This window comes from Salvelinus alpinus, chromosome 10 (assembly GCF_045679555.1).
Source record: "Salvelinus alpinus chromosome 10, SLU_Salpinus.1, whole genome shotgun sequence".
Lineage (NCBI taxonomy): Eukaryota > Metazoa > Chordata > Actinopteri > Salmoniformes > Salmonidae > Salvelinus > Salvelinus alpinus.
In genome coordinates this window covers 55273447-55290958 of record NC_092095.1, presented here as the reverse complement: position 1 = coordinate 55290958, position 17512 = coordinate 55273447, and the positions used below count along the sequence as shown (strand labels likewise).

General features: G+C 42.9%; 1 protein-coding gene across 2 annotated transcripts in view; it reads right to left on the bottom strand.

Moving 5' to 3' along the window:
* Positions 1 to 13999: 13999 nt before the first annotated feature.
* LOC139532276 (beta-1,3-galactosyltransferase 1-like) overlaps positions 14000 to 17512 on the bottom strand; it is a 121096-nt gene continuing 117583 nt past the window's right edge. For both annotated transcript variants that reach the window (XM_071329690.1, XM_071329689.1), the window contains exon 3: positions 14000 to 16469. In XM_071329690.1, coding sequence (XP_071185791.1) covers positions 15202 to 16191 — 990 coding nt within the window. In that variant the 5' untranslated portion in view covers positions 16192 to 16469 and the 3' untranslated portion in view covers positions 14000 to 15201. The remainder of the gene's footprint in view (positions 16470 to 17512) is intronic.

Here is a 17512-nt window from a genome sequence, read left to right as displayed (position 1 = left end):
AATTCCACACTGTCAAGGTTAGGCTTGCACAGATCGGGAGGACCTTGGGAAGGTTCCTGTGATTGAATTGTGCTTCTAGCCTCAACGGTTCTGCCGCTGTCACCCAAAAGCACCTCACATTTAGGTCAGGCTTCGTTTTGGGCCTTGTGCTAAGACCTTTCTGGATGTCAATATCGTTCCCCAAAAACGTCAGAGACAGCTGCTCTTCACATATGTGGCTCTGTATATGGCCCCCAACCATAATCTGGAAATATATTAAATTCAGACTATACATGGATACATAGCACTACCTAGGTGGAACTTGTAAGTCCTCCAAAAAGAGCCAAAAAAACCGGATAAAAATCTGTTTTTATAATATGTACCGGTTCATGAGGGTTGCCTAATCACACACATGACATTTTAGAAAGATGTGACCTTTTTAACCCTTTGAAACAGCCCCTATGACCCCAATTCAAGGCACTTCCGGTTGTCACAGGAAGCTGAAAATAAACACATATCCTCATTGGGGTAGGCTTTTACAGAATCCTGAGTTTCAAGTCTTTACGTTAAGAACTGACTGATTTACAGAGGGTTGAACTCAGTGTTTATACAAACTGCAGGTTGGGTATATCAAAACCACTTTTAGGGTAATTTAACCACTTCCGGTTGCTCTAGGAAGCTTAAACTCAACACAGGTAATCCTCATAGTGGCCTGATGGATTGTCATTGAAGACAGCTTGAGATGGCAATCATAACCCACATAGGCATCAGGTTGAATTTAGGGCAGCAGGCAATGTATTCCTATGGGGAGAGATGTCAATGTAAACTGTTAGAAGAAAACACCCTGTTTTCACTGTTAAGGGTTAATTCCACACTGTCAAGGTTAGGCTTGCACAGATCGGGAGGACCTTGGGAAGGTTCCTGTGATTGAATTGTGCTTCTAGCCTCAACGGTTCTGCCGCTGTCACCCAAAAGCACCTCACATTTAGGTCAGGCTTCGTTTTGGGCCTTGTGCTAAGACCTTTCTGGATGTCAATATCGTTCCCCAAAAACGTCAGAGACAGCTGCTCTTCACATATGTGGCTCTGTATATGGCCCCCAACCATAATCTGGAAATATATTAAATTCAGACTATACATGGATACATAGCACTACCTAGGTGGAACTTGTAAGTCCTCCAAAAAGAGCCAAAAAAACCGGATAAAAATCTGTTTTTATAATATGTACCGGTTCATGAGGGTTGCCTAATCACACACATGACATTTTAGAAAGATGTGACCTTTTTAACCCTTTGAAACAGCCCCTATGACCCCAATTCAAGGCACTTCCGGTTGTCACAGGAAGCTGAAAATAAACACATATCCTCATTGGGGTAGGCTTTTACAGAATCCTGAGTTTCAAGTCTTTACGTTAAGAACTGACTGATTTACAGAGGGTTGAACTCAGTGTTTATACAAACTGCAGGTTGGGTATATCAAAACCACTTTTAGGGTAATTTAACCACTTCCGGTTGCTCTAGGAAGCTTAAACTCAACACAGGTAATCCTCATAGTGGCCTGATGGATTGTCATTGAAGACAGCTTGAGATGGCAATCATAACCCACATAGGCATCAGGTTGAATTTAGGGCAGCAGGCAATGTATTCCTATGGGGAGAGATGTCAATGTAAACTGTTAGAAGAAAACACCCTGTTTTCACTGTTAAGGGTTAATTCCACACTGTCAAGGTTAGGCTTGCACAGATCGGGAGGACCTTGGGAAGGTTCCTGTGATTGAATTGTGCTTCTAGCCTCAACGGTTCTGCCGCTGTCACCCAAAAGCACCTCACATTTAGGTCAGGCTTCGTTTTGGGCCTTGTGCTAAGACCTTTCTGGATGTCAATATCGTTCCCCAAAAACGTCAGAGACAGCTGCTCTTCACATATGTGGCTCTGTATATGGCCCCCAACCATAATCTGGAAATATATTAAATTCAGACTATACATGGATACATAGCACTACCTAGGTGGAACTTGTAAGTCCTCCAAAAAGAGCCAAAAAAAACGGATAAAAATCTGTTTTTATAATATGTACCGGTTCATGAGGGTTGCCTAATCACACACATGACATTTTAGAAAGATGTGACCTTTTTAACCCTTTGAAACAGCCCCTATGACCCCAATTCAAGGCACTTCCGGTTGTCACAGGAAGCTGAAAATAAACACATATCCTCATTGGGGTAGGCTTTTACAGAATCCTGAGTTTCAAGTCTTTACGTTAAGAACTGACTGATTTACAGAGGGTTGAACTCAGTGTTTATACAAACTGCAGGTTGGGTATATCAAAACCACTTTTAGGGTAATTTAACCACTTCCGGTTGCTCTAGGAAGCTTAAACTCAACACAGGTAATCCTCATAGTGGCCTGATGGATTGTCATTGAAGACAGCTTGAGATGGCAATCATAACCCACATAGGCATCAGGTTGAATTTAGGGCAGCAGGCAATGTATTCCTATGGGGAGAGATGTCAATGTAAACTGTTAGAAGAAAACACCCTGTTTTCACTGTTAAGGGTTAATTCCACACTGTCAAGGTTAGGCTTGCACAGATCGGGAGGACCTTGGGAGGGTTCCTGTGATTGAATTGTGCTTCTAGCCTCAACGGTTCTGCCGCTGTCACCCAAAAGCACCTCACATTTAGGTCAGGCTTCGTTTTGGGCCTTGTGCTAAGACCTTTCTGGATGTCAATATCGTTCCCCAAAAACGTCAGAGACAGCTGCTCTTCACATATGTGGCTCTGTATATGGCCCCCAACCATAATCTGGAAATATATTAAATTCAGACTATACATGGATACATAGCACTACCTAGGTGGAACTTGTAAGTCCTCCAAAAAGAGCCAAAAAAACCGGATAAAAATCTGTTTTTATAATATGTACCGGTTCATGAGGGTTGCCTAATCACACACATGACATTTTAGAAAGATGTGACCTTTTTAACCCTTTGAAACAGCCCCTATGACCCCAATTCAAGGCACTTCCGGTTGTCACAGGAAGCTGAAAATAAACACATATCCTCATTGGGGTAGGCTTTTACAGAATCCTGAGTTTCAAGTCTTTACGTTAAGAACTGACTGATTTACAGAGGGTTGAACTCAGTGTTTATACAAACTGCAGGTTGGGTATATCAAAACCACTTTTAGGGTAATTTAACCACTTCCGGTTGCTCTAGGAAGCTTAAACTCAACACAGGTAATCCTCATAGTGGCCTGATGGATTGTCATTGAAGACAGCTTGAGATGGCAATCATAACCCACATAGGCATCAGGTTGAATTTAGGGCAGCAGGCAATGTATTCCTATGGGGAGAGATGTCAATGTAAACTGTTAGAAGAAAACACCCTGTTTTCACTGTTAAGGGTTAATTCCACACTGTCAAGGTTAGGCTTGCACAGATCGGGAGGACCTTGGGAAGGTTCCTGTGATTGAATTGTGCTTCTAGCCTCAACGGTTCTGCCGCTGTCACCCAAAAGCACCTCACATTTAGGTCAGGCTTCGTTTTGGGCCTTGTGCTAAGACCTTTCTGGATGTCAATATCGTTCCCCAAAAACGTCAGAGACAGCTGCTCTTCACATATGTGGCTCTGTATATGGCCCCCAACCATAATCTGGAAATATATTAAATTCAGACTATACATGGATACATAGCACTACCTAGGTGGAACTTGTAAGTCCTCCAAAAAGAGCCAAAAAAACCGGATAAAAATCTGTTTTTATAATATGTACCGGTTCATGAGGGTTGCCTAATCACACACATGACATTTTAGAAAGATGTGACCTTTTTAACCCTTTGAAACAGCCCCTATGACCCCAATTCAAGGCACTTCCGGTTGTCACAGGAAGCTGAAAATAAACACATATCCTCATTGGGGTAGGCTTTTACAGAATCCTGAGTTTCAAGTCTTTACGTTAAGAACTGACTGATTTACAGAGGGTTGAACTCAGTGTTTATACAAACTGCAGGTTGGGTATATCAAAACCACTTTTAGGGTAATTTAACCACTTCCGGTTGCTCTAGGAAGCTTAAACTCAACACAGGTAATCCTCATAGTGGCCTGATGGATTGTCATTGAAGACAGCTTGAGATGGCAATCATAACCCACATAGGCATCAGGTTGAATTTAGGGCAGCAGGCAATGTATTCCTATGGGGAGAGATGTCAATGTAAACTGTTAGAAGAAAACACCCTGTTTTCACTGTTAAGGGTTAATTCCACACTGTCAAGGTTAGGCTTGCACAGATCGGGAGGACCTTGGGAAGGTTCCTGTGATTGAATTGTGCTTCTAGCCTCAACGGTTCTGCCGCTGTCACCCAAAAGCACCTCACATTTAGGTCAGGCTTCGTTTTGGGCCTTGTGCTAAGACCTTTCTGGATGTCAATATCGTTCCCCAAAAACGTCAGAGACAGCTGCTCTTCACATATGTGGCTCTGTATATGGCCCCCAACCATAATCTGGAAATATATTAAATTCAGACTATACATGGATACATAGCACTACCTAGGTGGAACTTGTAAGTCCTCCAAAAAGAGCCAAAAAAACCGGATAAAAATCTGTTTTTATAATATGTACCGGTTCATGAGGGTTGCCTAATCACACACATGACATTTTAGAAAGATGTGACCTTTTTAACCCTTTGAAACAGCCCCTATGACCCCAATTCAAGGCACTTCCGGTTGTCACAGGAAGCTGAAAATAAACACATATCCTCATTGGGGTAGGCTTTTACAGAATCCTGAGTTTCAAGTCTTTACGTTAAGAACTGACTGATTTACAGAGGGTTGAACTCAGTGTTTATACAAACTGCAGGTTGGGTATATCAAAACCACTTTTAGGGTAATTTAACCACTTCCGGTTGCTCTAGGAAGCTTAAACTCAACACAGGTAATCCTCATAGTGGCCTGATGGATTGTCATTGAAGACAGCTTGAGATGGCAATCATAACCCACATAGGCATCAGGTTGAATTTAGGGCAGCAGGCAATGTATTCCTATGGGGAGAGATGTCAATGTAAACTGTTAGAAGAAAACACCCTGTTTTCACTGTTAAGGGTTAATTCCACACTGTCAAGGTTAGGCTTGCACAGATCGGGAGGACCTTGGGAAGGTTCCTGTGATTGAATTGTGCTTCTAGCCTCAACGGTTCTGCCGCTGTCACCCAAAAGCACCTCACATTTAGGTCAGGCTTCGTTTTGGGCCTTGTGCTAAGACCTTTCTGGATGTCAATATCGTTCCCCAAAAACGTCAGAGACAGCTGCTCTTCACATATGTGGCTCTGTATATGGCCCCCAACCATAATCTGGAAATATATTAAATTCAGACTATACATGGATACATAGCACTACCTAGGTGGAACTTGTAAGTCCTCCAAAAAGAGCCAAAAAAAACGGATAAAAATCTGTTTTTATAATATGTACCGGTTCATGAGGGTTGCCTAATCACACACATGACATTTTAGAAAGATGTGACCTTTTTAACCCTTTGAAACAGCCCCTATGACCCCAATTCAAGGCACTTCCGGTTGTCACAGGAAGCTGAAAATAAACACATATCCTCATTGGGGTAGGCTTTTACAGAATCCTGAGTTTCAAGTCTTTACGTTAAGAACTGACTGATTTACAGAGGGTTGAACTCAGTGTTTATACAAACTGCAGGTTGGGTATATCAAAACCACTTTTAGGGTAATTTAACCACTTCCGGTTGCTCTAGGAAGCTTAAACTCAACACAGGTAATCCTCATAGTGGCCTGATGGATTGTCATTGAAGACAGCTTGAGATGGCAATCATAACCCACATAGGCATCAGGTTGAATTTAGGGCAGCAGGCAATGTATTCCTATGGGGAGAGATGTCAATGTAAACTGTTAGAAGAAAACACCCTGTTTTCACTGTTAAGGGTTAATTCCACACTGTCAAGGTTAGGCTTGCACAGATCGGGAGGACCTTGGGAAGGTTCCTGTGATTGAATTGTGCTTCTAGCCTCAACGGTTCTGCCGCTGTCACCCAAAAGCACCTCACATTTAGGTCAGGCTTCGTTTTGGGCCTTGTGCTAAGACCTTTCTGGATGTCAATATCGTTCCCCAAAAACGTCAGAGACAGCTGCTCTTCACATATGTGGCTCTGTATATGGCCCCCAACCATAATCTGGAAATATATTAAATTCAGACTATACATGGATACATAGCACTACCTAGGTGGAACTTGTAAGTCCTCCAAAAAGAGCCAAAAAAACCGGATAAAAATCTGTTTTTATAATATGTACCGGTTCATGAGGGTTGCCTAATCACACACATGACATTTTAGAAAGATGTGACCTTTTTAACCCTTTGAAACAGCCCCTATGACCCCAATTCAAGGCACTTCCGGTTGTCACAGGAAGCTGAAAATAAACACATATCCTCATTGGGGTAGGCTTTTACAGAATCCTGAGTTTCAAGTCTTTACGTTAAGAACTGACTGATTTACAGAGGGTTGAACTCAGTGTTTATACAAACTGCAGGTTGGGTATATCAAAACCACTTTTAGGGTAATTTAACCACTTCCGGTTGCTCTAGGAAGCTTAAACTCAACACAGGTAATCCTCATAGTGGCCTGATGGATTGTCATTGAAGACAGCTTGAGATGGCAATCATAACCCACATAGGCATCAGGTTGAATTTAGGGCAGCAGGCAATGTATTCCTATGGGGAGAGATGTCAATGTAAACTGTTAGAAGAAAACACCCTGTTTTCACTGTTAAGGGTTAATTCCACACTGTCAAGGTTAGGCTTGCACAGATCGGGAGGACCTTGGGAAGGTTCCTGTGATTGAATTGTGCTTCTAGCCTCAACGGTTCTGCCGCTGTCACCCAAAAGCACCTCACATTTAGGTCAGGCTTCGTTTTGGGCCTTGTGCTAAGACCTTTCTGGATGTCAATATCGTTCCCCAAAAACGTCAGAGACAGCTGCTCTTCACATATGTGGCTCTGTATATGGCCCCCAACCATAATCTGGAAATATATTAAATTCAGACTATACATGGATACATAGCACTACCTAGGTGGAACTTGTAAGTCCTCCAAAAAGAGCCAAAAAAACCGGATAAAAATCTGTTTTTATAATATGTACCGGTTCATGAGGGTTGCCTAATCACACACATGACATTTTAGAAAGATGTGACCTTTTTAACCCTTTGAAACAGCCCCTATGACCCCAATTCAAGGCACTTCCGGTTGTCACAGGAAGCTGAAAATAAACACATATCCTCATTGGGGTAGGCTTTTACAGAATCCTGAGTTTCAAGTCTTTACGTTAAGAACTGACTGATTTACAGAGGGTTGAACTCAGTGTTTATACAAACTGCAGGTTGGGTATATCAAAACCACTTTTAGGGTAATTTAACCACTTCCGGTTGCTCTAGGAAGCTTAAACTCAACACAGGTAATCCTCATAGTGGCCTGATGGATTGTCATTGAAGACAGCTTGAGATGGCAATCATAACCCACATAGGCATCAGGTTGAATTTAGGGCAGCAGGCAATGTATTCCTATGGGGAGAGATGTCAATGTAAACTGTTAGAAGAAAACACCCTGTTTTCACTGTTAAGGGTTAATTCCACACTGTCAAGGTTAGGCTTGCACAGATCGGGAGGACCTTGGGAAGGTTCCTGTGATTGAATTGTGCTTCTAGCCTCAACGGTTCTGCCGCTGTCACCCAAAAGCACCTCACATTTAGGTCAGGCTTCGTTTTGGGCCTTGTGCTAAGACCTTTCTGGATGTCAATATCGTTCCCCAAAAACGTCAGAGACAGCTGCTCTTCACATATGTGGCTCTGTATATGGCCCCCAACCATAATCTGGAAATATATTAAATTCAGACTATACATGGATACATAGCACTACCTAGGTGGAACTTGTAAGTCCTCCAAAAAGAGCCAAAAAAACCGGATAAAAATCTGTTTTTATAATATGTACCGGTTCATGAGGGTTGCCTAATCACACACATGACATTTTAGAAAGATGTGACCTTTTTAACCCTTTGAAACAGCCCCTATGACCCCAATTCAAGGCACTTCCGGTTGTCACAGGAAGCTGAAAATAAACACATATCCTCATTGGGGTAGGCTTTTACAGAATCCTGAGTTTCAAGTCTTTACGTTAAGAACTGACTGATTTACAGAGGGTTGAACTCAGTGTTTATACAAACTGCAGGTTGGGTATATCAAAACCACTTTTAGGGTAATTTAACCACTTCCGGTTGCTCTAGGAAGCTTAAACTCAACACAGGTAATCCTCATAGTGGCCTGATGGATTGTCATTGAAGACAGCTTGAGATGGCAATCATAACCCACATAGGCATCAGGTTGAATTTAGGGCAGCAGGCAATGTATTCCTATGGGGAGAGATGTCAATGTAAACTGTTAGAAGAAAACACCCTGTTTTCACTGTTAAGGGTTAATTCCACACTGTCAAGGTTAGGCTTGCACAGATCGGGAGGACCTTGGGAAGGTTCCTGTGATTGAATTGTGCTTCTAGCCTCAACGGTTCTGCCGCTGTCACCCAAAAGCACCTCACATTTAGGTCAGGCTTCGTTTTGGGCCTTGTGCTAAGACCTTTCTGGATGTCAATATCGTTCCCCAAAAACGTCAGAGACAGCTGCTCTTCACATATGTGGCTCTGTATATGGCCCCCAACCATAATCTGGAAATATATTAAATTCAGACTATACATGGATACATAGCACTACCTAGGTGGAACTTGTAAGTCCTCCAAAAAGAGCCAAAAAAACCGGATAAAAATCTGTTTTTATAATATGTACCGGTTCATGAGGGTTGCCTAATCACACACATGACATTTTAGAAAGATGTGACCTTTTTAACCCTTTGAAACAGCCCCTATGACCCCAATTCAAGGCACTTCCGGTTGTCACAGGAAGCTGAAAATAAACACATATCCTCATTGGGGTAGGCTTTTACAGAATCCTGAGTTTCAAGTCTTTACGTTAAGAACTGACTGATTTACAGAGGGTTGAACTCAGTGTTTATACAAACTGCAGGTTGGGTATATCAAAACCACTTTTAGGGTAATTTAACCACTTCCGGTTGCTCTAGGAAGCTTAAACTCAACACAGGTAATCCTCATAGTGGCCTGATGGATTGTCATTGAAGACAGCTTGAGATGGCAATCATAACCCACATAGGCATCAGGTTGAATTTAGGGCAGCAGGCAATGTATTCCTATGGGGAGAGATGTCAATGTAAACTGTTAGAAGAAAACACCCTGTTTTCACTGTTAAGGGTTAATTCCACACTGTCAAGGTTAGGCTTGCACAGATCGGGAGGACCTTGGGAAGGTTCCTGTGATTGAATTGTGCTTCTAGCCTCAACGGTTCTGCCGCTGTCACCCAAAAGCACCTCACATTTAGGTCAGGCTTCGTTTTGGGCCTTGTGCTAAGACCTTTCTGGATGTCAATATCGTTCCCCAAAAACGTCAGAGACAGCTGCTCTTCACATATGTGGCTCTGTATATGGCCCCCAACCATAATCTGGAAATATATTAAATTCAGACTATACATGGATACATAGCACTACCTAGGTGGAACTTGTAAGTCCTCCAAAAAGAGCCAAAAAAAACGGATAAAAATCTGTTTTTATAATATGTACCGGTTCATGAGGGTTGCCTAATCACACACATGACATTTTAGAAAGATGTGACCTTTTTAACCCTTTGAAACAGCCCCTATGACCCCAATTCAAGGCACTTCCGGTTGTCACAGGAAGCTGAAAATAAACACATATCCTCATTGGGGTAGGCTTTTACAGAATCCTGAGTTTCAAGTCTTTACGTTAAGAACTGACTGATTTACAGAGGGTTGAACTCAGTGTTTATACAAACTGCAGGTTGGGTATATCAAAACCACTTTTAGGGTAATTTAACCACTTCCGGTTGCTCTAGGAAGCTTAAACTCAACACAGGTAATCCTCATAGTGGCCTGATGGATTGTCATTGAAGACAGCTTGAGATGGCAATCATAACCCACATAGGCATCAGGTTGAATTTAGGGCAGCAGGCAATGTATTCCTATGGGGAGAGATGTCAATGTAAACTGTTAGAAGAAAACACCCTGTTTTCACTGTTAAGGGTTAATTCCACACTGTCAAGGTTAGGCTTGCACAGATCGGGAGGACCTTGGGAAGGTTCCTGTGATTGAATTGTGCTTCTAGCCTCAACGGTTCTGCCGCTGTCACCCAAAAGCACCTCACATTTAGGTCAGGCTTCGTTTTGGGCCTTGTGCTAAGACCTTTCTGGATGTCAATATCGTTCCCCAAAAACGTCAGAGACAGCTGCTCTTCACATATGTGGCTCTGTATATGGCCCCCAACCATAATCTGGAAATATATTAAATTCAGACTATACATGGATACATAGCACTACCTAGGTGGAACTTGTAAGTCCTCCAAAAAGAGCCAAAAAAACCGGATAAAAATCTGTTTTTATAATATGTACCGGTTCATGAGGGTTGCCTAATCACACACATGACATTTTAGAAAGATGTGACCTTTTTAACCCTTTGAAACAGCCCCTATGACCCCAATTCAAGGCACTTCCGGTTGTCACAGGAAGCTGAAAATAAACACATATCCTCATTGGGGTAGGCTTTTACAGAATCCTGAGTTTCAAGTCTTTACGTTAAGAACTGACTGATTTACAGAGGGTTGAACTCAGTGTTTATACAAACTGCAGGTTGGGTATATCAAAACCACTTTTAGGGTAATTTAACCACTTCCGGTTGCTCTAGGAAGCTTAAACTCAACACAGGTAATCTTCATAGTGGCCTGATGGATTGTCATTGAAGACAGCTTGAGATGGCAATCATAACCCACATAGGCATCAGGTTGAATTTAGGGCAGCAGGCAATGTATTCCTATGGGGAGAGATGTCAATGTAAACTGTTAGAAGAAAACACCCTGTTTTCACTGTTAAGGGTTAATTCCACACTGTCAAGGTTAGGCTTGCACAGATCGGGAGGACCTTGGGAAGGTTCCTGTGATTGAATTGTGCTTCTAGCCTCAACGGTTCTGCCGCTGTCACCCAAAAGCACCTCACATTTAGGTCAGGCTTCGTTTTGGGCCTTGTGCTAAGACCTTTCTGGATGTCAATATCGTTCCCCAAAAACGTCAGAGACAGCTGCTCTTCACATATGTGGCTCTGTATATGGCCCCCAACCATAATCTGGAAATATATTAAATTCAGACTATACATGGATACATAGCACTACCTAGGTGGAACTTGTAAGTCCTCCAAAAAGAGCCAAAAAAACCGGATAAAAATCTGTTTTTATAATATGTACCGGTTCATGAGGGTTGCCTAATCACACACATGACATTTTAGAAAGATGTGACCTTTTTAACCCTTTGAAACAGCCCCTATGACCCCAATTCAAGGCACTTCCGGTTGTCACAGGAAGCTGAAAATAAACACATATCCTCATTGGGGTAGGCTTTTACAGAATCCTGAGTTTCAAGTCTTTACGTTAAGAACTGACTGATTTACAGAGGGTTGAACTCAGTGTTTATACAAACTGCAGGTTGGGTATATCAAAACCACTTTTAGGGTAATTTAACCACTTCCGGTTGCTCTAGGAAGCTTAAACTCAACACAGGTAATCCTCATAGTGGCCTGATGGATTGTCATTGAAGACAGCTTGAGATGGCAATCATAACCCACATAGGCATCAGGTTGAATTTAGGGCAGCAGGCAATGTATTCCTATGGGGAGAGATGTCAATGTAAACTGTTAGAAGAAAACACCCTGTTTTCACTGTTAAGGGTTAATTCCACACTGTCAAGGTTAGGCTTGCACAGATCGGGAGGACCTTGGGAAGGTTCCTGTGATTGAATTGTGCTTCTAGCCTCAACGGTTCTGCCGCTGTCACCCAAAAGCACCTCACATTTAGGTCAGGCTTCGTTTTGGGCCTTGTGCTAAGACCTTTCTGGATGTCAATATCGTTCCCCAAAAACGTCAGAGACAGCTGCTCTTCACATATGTGGCTCTGTATATGGCCCCCAACCATAATCTGGAAATATATTAAATTCAGACTATACATGGATACATAGCACTACCTAGGTGGAACTTGTAAGTCCTCCAAAAAGAGCCAAAAAAAACGGATAAAAATCTGTTTTTATAATATGTACCGGTTCATGAGGGTTGCCTAATCACACACATGACATTTTAGAAAGATGTGACCTTTTTAACCCTTTGAAACAGCCCCTATGACCCCAATTCAAGGCACTTCCGGTTGTCACAGGAAGCTGAAAATAAACACATATCCTCATTGGGGTAGGCTTTTACAGAATCCTGAGTTTCAAGTCTTTATGTTAAGAACTGACTGATTTACAGCATTCGCCACAATAACATCTGCTAACCATGTGTCTTTATATACGGTATGTTATACCATATATGGCATCTTGCCTATGCCGCTCGGTCATTACTCATCCATATATTTATATGTATATATTCTATTCCATCCCTTTACTTGATTTGTGTGTATTAGGTAGTTGTTCTGGAACGGTTGGTGTTGAATTGCTAGATTACTTGTTAGATATTACTACAATGTGTCCTAAAATGGTTACAAATACAAGACTGTGTGTGTGTGTGTGTGTGACAAGAACATTTGATTTGATTTGTTTTGATACGCTGCAGTATGGTATGTTACCACCAGGTGGCTTACAAAAATACCCCCTTCTTAGGACCCTGACAGTTTTGTGTGATTTTCAAACCAGGCATATTAGCATGCTATTTGCAGGCTATTCCAATGGTTTCCCTAGTTGAGACCATGGTTTTGGACCTAACTTGGTCAAAGGTCCTAATATGGAAGGTGTTTATATAAGTTGAGGTCCTAATACGATCTCAAAAACGAGAAAACACACACACACACACACACACACACACACACACACACACACACACACACACACACACACACACACACACACACACACACACACACACACACACACACACACACACACACACACACACACACACCTCACCCATGTGACCTATTTTTGTGTGTACTGTATGTACTGATATGTATATGTTACTGATAAATGCACACACACACGCACACGCACACACACACACACACACTACATGTTCATGTTTTTAAATGTCTGTAATGTATGTGCTGGACCCATGTACGACTAGCTGTCGCCATTGGCGTTGGCTAATGGGGACCCTAATTGAAAAATCAAAACACACAGACAAACACCTCTACAGATGAGCAGTTCAGAGTCATAGCACAAAGGCGTTTCTCTGAGTAGTTCAGAGTCATAGCACGAAGGCGTTTCTCTGAGTAGTTCAGAGTCATAGCACGAAGGCGTTTCTCTGAGTAGTTCAGAGTCATAGCACGAAGGCGTTTCTCTGAGTAGTTCAGAGTCATAGCACGAAGGCGTTTCTCTGAGTAGTTCAGAGTCATAGCACGAAGGCGTTTCTCTGAGTAGTTCAGAGTCATAGCACGAAGGCGTTTCTCTGAGTAGTTCAGAGTCATAGCACGAAGGCGTTTCTCTGAGTAGTTCAGAGTCATAGCACGAAGGCGTTTCTCTGAGTAGTTCAGAGTCATAGCACGAAGGCGTTTCTCTGAGTAGTTCAGAGTCATAGCACGAAGGCGTTTCTCTGAGTAGTTCAGAGTCATAGCACGAAGGCGTTTCTCTGAGTAGTTGTTCATGGCGTGTTGACAGCTTTACACAGAGAGTTGTGTTGATAGGCAATCTCAATGTGCGCCGAACATGTTTACAATTCATTACCTGATGCACTGCAACTACAGAGAGGGACTTGGGTAATGCTGAAGTAATTAATTCAGGTATAAATAGGTATTTGGCAGTCTACTGCGTGTATTGAAATAAAAACCCATTGAATAATTAAACAATATTATAAACTGTCCTCTTATTAGGATCACACATAATACATTACGGCATTTTTAAAATTCCAAATACGTGGAAAAAAGGAATACACTCTAAAATGAAATACGTCTTTAATGTAATGCAGCCATTGGTTGTGTCGTCCCTCTGGTTCAAGTAATAGAAAATATAACACTCTGCAGTCTATCTCGTCACAGCACGGCTTAAAGAGCGGAAAGATAATTGCACATCACATACAGATAGAATAACATTCACCTGGGAATGCATGTGGTTAACATCGTTACATCGCCATTTGTACTGTCCCATAAGAAATACTGGTGTTCAAGAAATGAAGTCATTCTATACATAGTACAATACAAAGGACTCCAGATCCATAGTAAGAAAATATGTTTGATCTTTAAAACAATATATTACAACCCAATTGCAGAGGCAAGTATGTCCGTCATGTCACACAGCAGATCCATTGAACTGTTAGTCTCCTGTTCAAACAATCTTCGATCATTCCAATGAACACTCAATCTATGTCTACAGGACGTTGTTACATTGTGAACTTATCATGGTCTTTTCACTATGACAACATCTGTTGCGGTACCAAAACAGTACATCCCACAAATACATCTTTATTAAATATACAAAGACTGGAAATTAAGAGTGGACATTCATTATCAACCTAACTGACAGCAGAACGTTTACATAGGTTGTATATCTTGGTATTTCTTATCATCCCTACTACTTCAGAAATAGGGCCAGTTTTTCTGGAAATTAGCAGCGTTGCCTACATAGATTAGCCTAACAGCATTCTGAGCCATTCTGTCCCACTGCTAAGCTTCTACCTCTGCGTTTTAGTGATTTCATCTAATAAACAACATATGGTGCAAATGGCATACTATTGCATTGTGGGACATTATTTGATTTTCATAGAGTGGATTTTTTAATCAAATATATTTCAGAAAATATACAGAATTATTTTATTTTCTAAACTGTGGCCTTTAAACTCATCAATAGCTAAGGGGGAGAATGCAGGAGTTACAACACCAGAGAGTAACCTCGGTCTGATAAAGAGGCTTTTGTCGAAGCGTCTCTTGGACTATGCAAACGGCCAGACGGTTATTGTTACAGTACTGTTCTCTCAGGGTCATGTGCTGTACAGTGACAAAGAAATGCAGAGATAGGAAGAGGTGGAAGGGGCAGAGGAGGAGGAAGAGAATAAGCAATAAAGAAGAAGAAGAAGAAGGAGGAGGAGAAGAAGAGGAAGAATTCAGGACCTCCTCATATTGGCACTAACTGTAGGTAGCTGATTAACACTTGAGGTGTTTCTTGCTGGTCATGTCATTCCAGATGCGGTGCATCTCCTCCGGGGAGATCTGGTGGACCGTTACGACCCGTCTGTAGCGGCACAGACTGTAGGCCATCTTCCAGTGGTTGAAGCCGCTGTTCTGGAAGGGGTGGATGCCCAGCTTACGAAGGCACAGCCCCACGTACACATCCTCCAAGTGGAGCAGTCTGGTGTGCAGGGACGTCTTGTAGATGAGCTCGGCCACATCCGCCGAGAACACGTACCCCGTGCCCGAACAGAAGGGCGGGTACTTAGCCTCAGGGTAAAGGTCTCTGGGCATGTACCACTTACTGCGCATGTCTCTGATCGGACCTCCGTTGATGACGTAGCCCGTGAAGTAGCGTCTCCGCGGCTTGGTGGCGGGCTTGAGGAGGTTGTAGACCAGGTTCTCCATGTTAACGTAGATGTCCGAGTCTGTCTTGAGGACGTACTGTGCCTTGGGGCAGAAGGTGGCCACCCAGCGCATGCCCATCAGGGTCTTGAGGGTGAGGTTGTGGTAGGAGTCTATGAAGTCCTCCACCACGACATCGTGGAAGATCTGGCTCTCCTGTTCCACCATCTGGTTGAGCACCGGATCCGTGTTCCTCCCAAGCAGGAAGAGTGTGAGGACACGAACGCCATCGCCGAACGTGCTCTCGTCGCCCCACGTCTCTCGAATCGCTTGACGTGCGTCAAACTCCTTGTGGGTGGTGCTGATCAGGATGACTAAGAAAGGTGCCTCCGTCTCACATTTCTTGGGCTCGTTGATGATAAAGTCGAAGGCGTGCGGGTTGAGCGGCCGAGTCCGTATATTGCTGAAGGTCACGTTCTTGGTGAGCTTGGTCTTCTGGCGGATGGGGATGGACAGCTGGCCCACGTAGGAGGTGGAGGGACGGGACAGACTCAGGTACCAGAGAGCGCTAGCCCAGCAAACGACCGTCAACAAGTATAAGCAGCTGACCTTTGAAGGCATTTCTGTTTACTTGGCGCGTGTTAGGAGCATTGAGAACGTCGAGAAGGTGGAATCTCCATGGGTGGTCCTCCAGCTACTTCCAGCGGTGCAGCATGATGCTGCCTCCACGAGACGCTTGACATTAATTCAGTACCCTCGACTGCTTTAATACAGCCTAATGGTGGGATTCTGGTTGAAAAGGAGGGTTGTCGTTTTTCCTCAATGCAGCCATTGTACTATTCCATTCCATTAGAGGTCCCAGGGGGGTTTCCTTGCCTTCTTCTCGCCAGCACTTGATTCTGGACAGAAAGAGATAAAAAACAAATTAGTCAAGCCTTAACAAGAATGCTTCAGAACTCATTGGCAAAATTAGAGTATTCACTTGGGTGGAGTTATGAGGAGGGTTAGTATGAGCTTAGAAAAACATACAGAAAGATCATCTTTGTTTGTTTCCTATAATCACAGATAACAGATAACTCAACATGTGAGACGATCTCTATAGCTTTAGGTGCGTGTATACTTCTCCAAGCCGTCCTCTGGTGGTATGTTCATGGCCTGCTTTTTCTTCTTCTTTAGTTCTGGCTACTTTGTGTTTACAAACACAGTTTATCTCCGCGTGTCCTTCCCTCGCTGCATACACAGTGTCAAATCAGCAATATCACTCTTACTCTCTGACAAGTCTCCTCAAGAAGAAACACTCCCGAGGGAAATGCTCTGCATCCTCTCTTTCGCTCTCTCTGTCTCTGTCTCTCTCACTCTTCTTCCCTCTTTCCTTCTCTCTTTATATCTCTCTCTTCCCCTGCCTCTCTCTCTCTCCCTCCTCTTTCTCTCTCAATGACACAGTGATCTTGGCATGACGGGAAATATTGTTCAGTAATGAGCTCTTCCTCGCTTGGTGGAATAGGTACTGTAGCATCCAGGGAAATAACGCACCAATGCTCTGGTGCCATTATTAGGAATTGTATGGCCCTTTCATGGGCATATAAGTATGCACACACACTGCTTTTTAGAATGGTTTATCATAATAGTGGCTTTGTGACGGGGGAAAATGAATCACAAAATAACCATTGTTTCGCTTCGATGATGAAAGACATGATTAAAGAAAGTCAGCTCTGATAAAAGCCCACCATGCTCAGTGAGTGTTTCCATCACAGACAGCAACAGCACTGGTTCTGGATCAAAGCCAAGAGTGCATTTTTCCATCATTACAGTAACAAGAAGTGAGAGGCACTCTACTGGATTTTACTCTGGGAACAAGCACCTGTTGCTACCAGCAGTGAGACTACTGATTGTGGTGTGGGGAAAGAAAAGTGTGTCTTTATGTGTGTGTGTTGATGAAAAA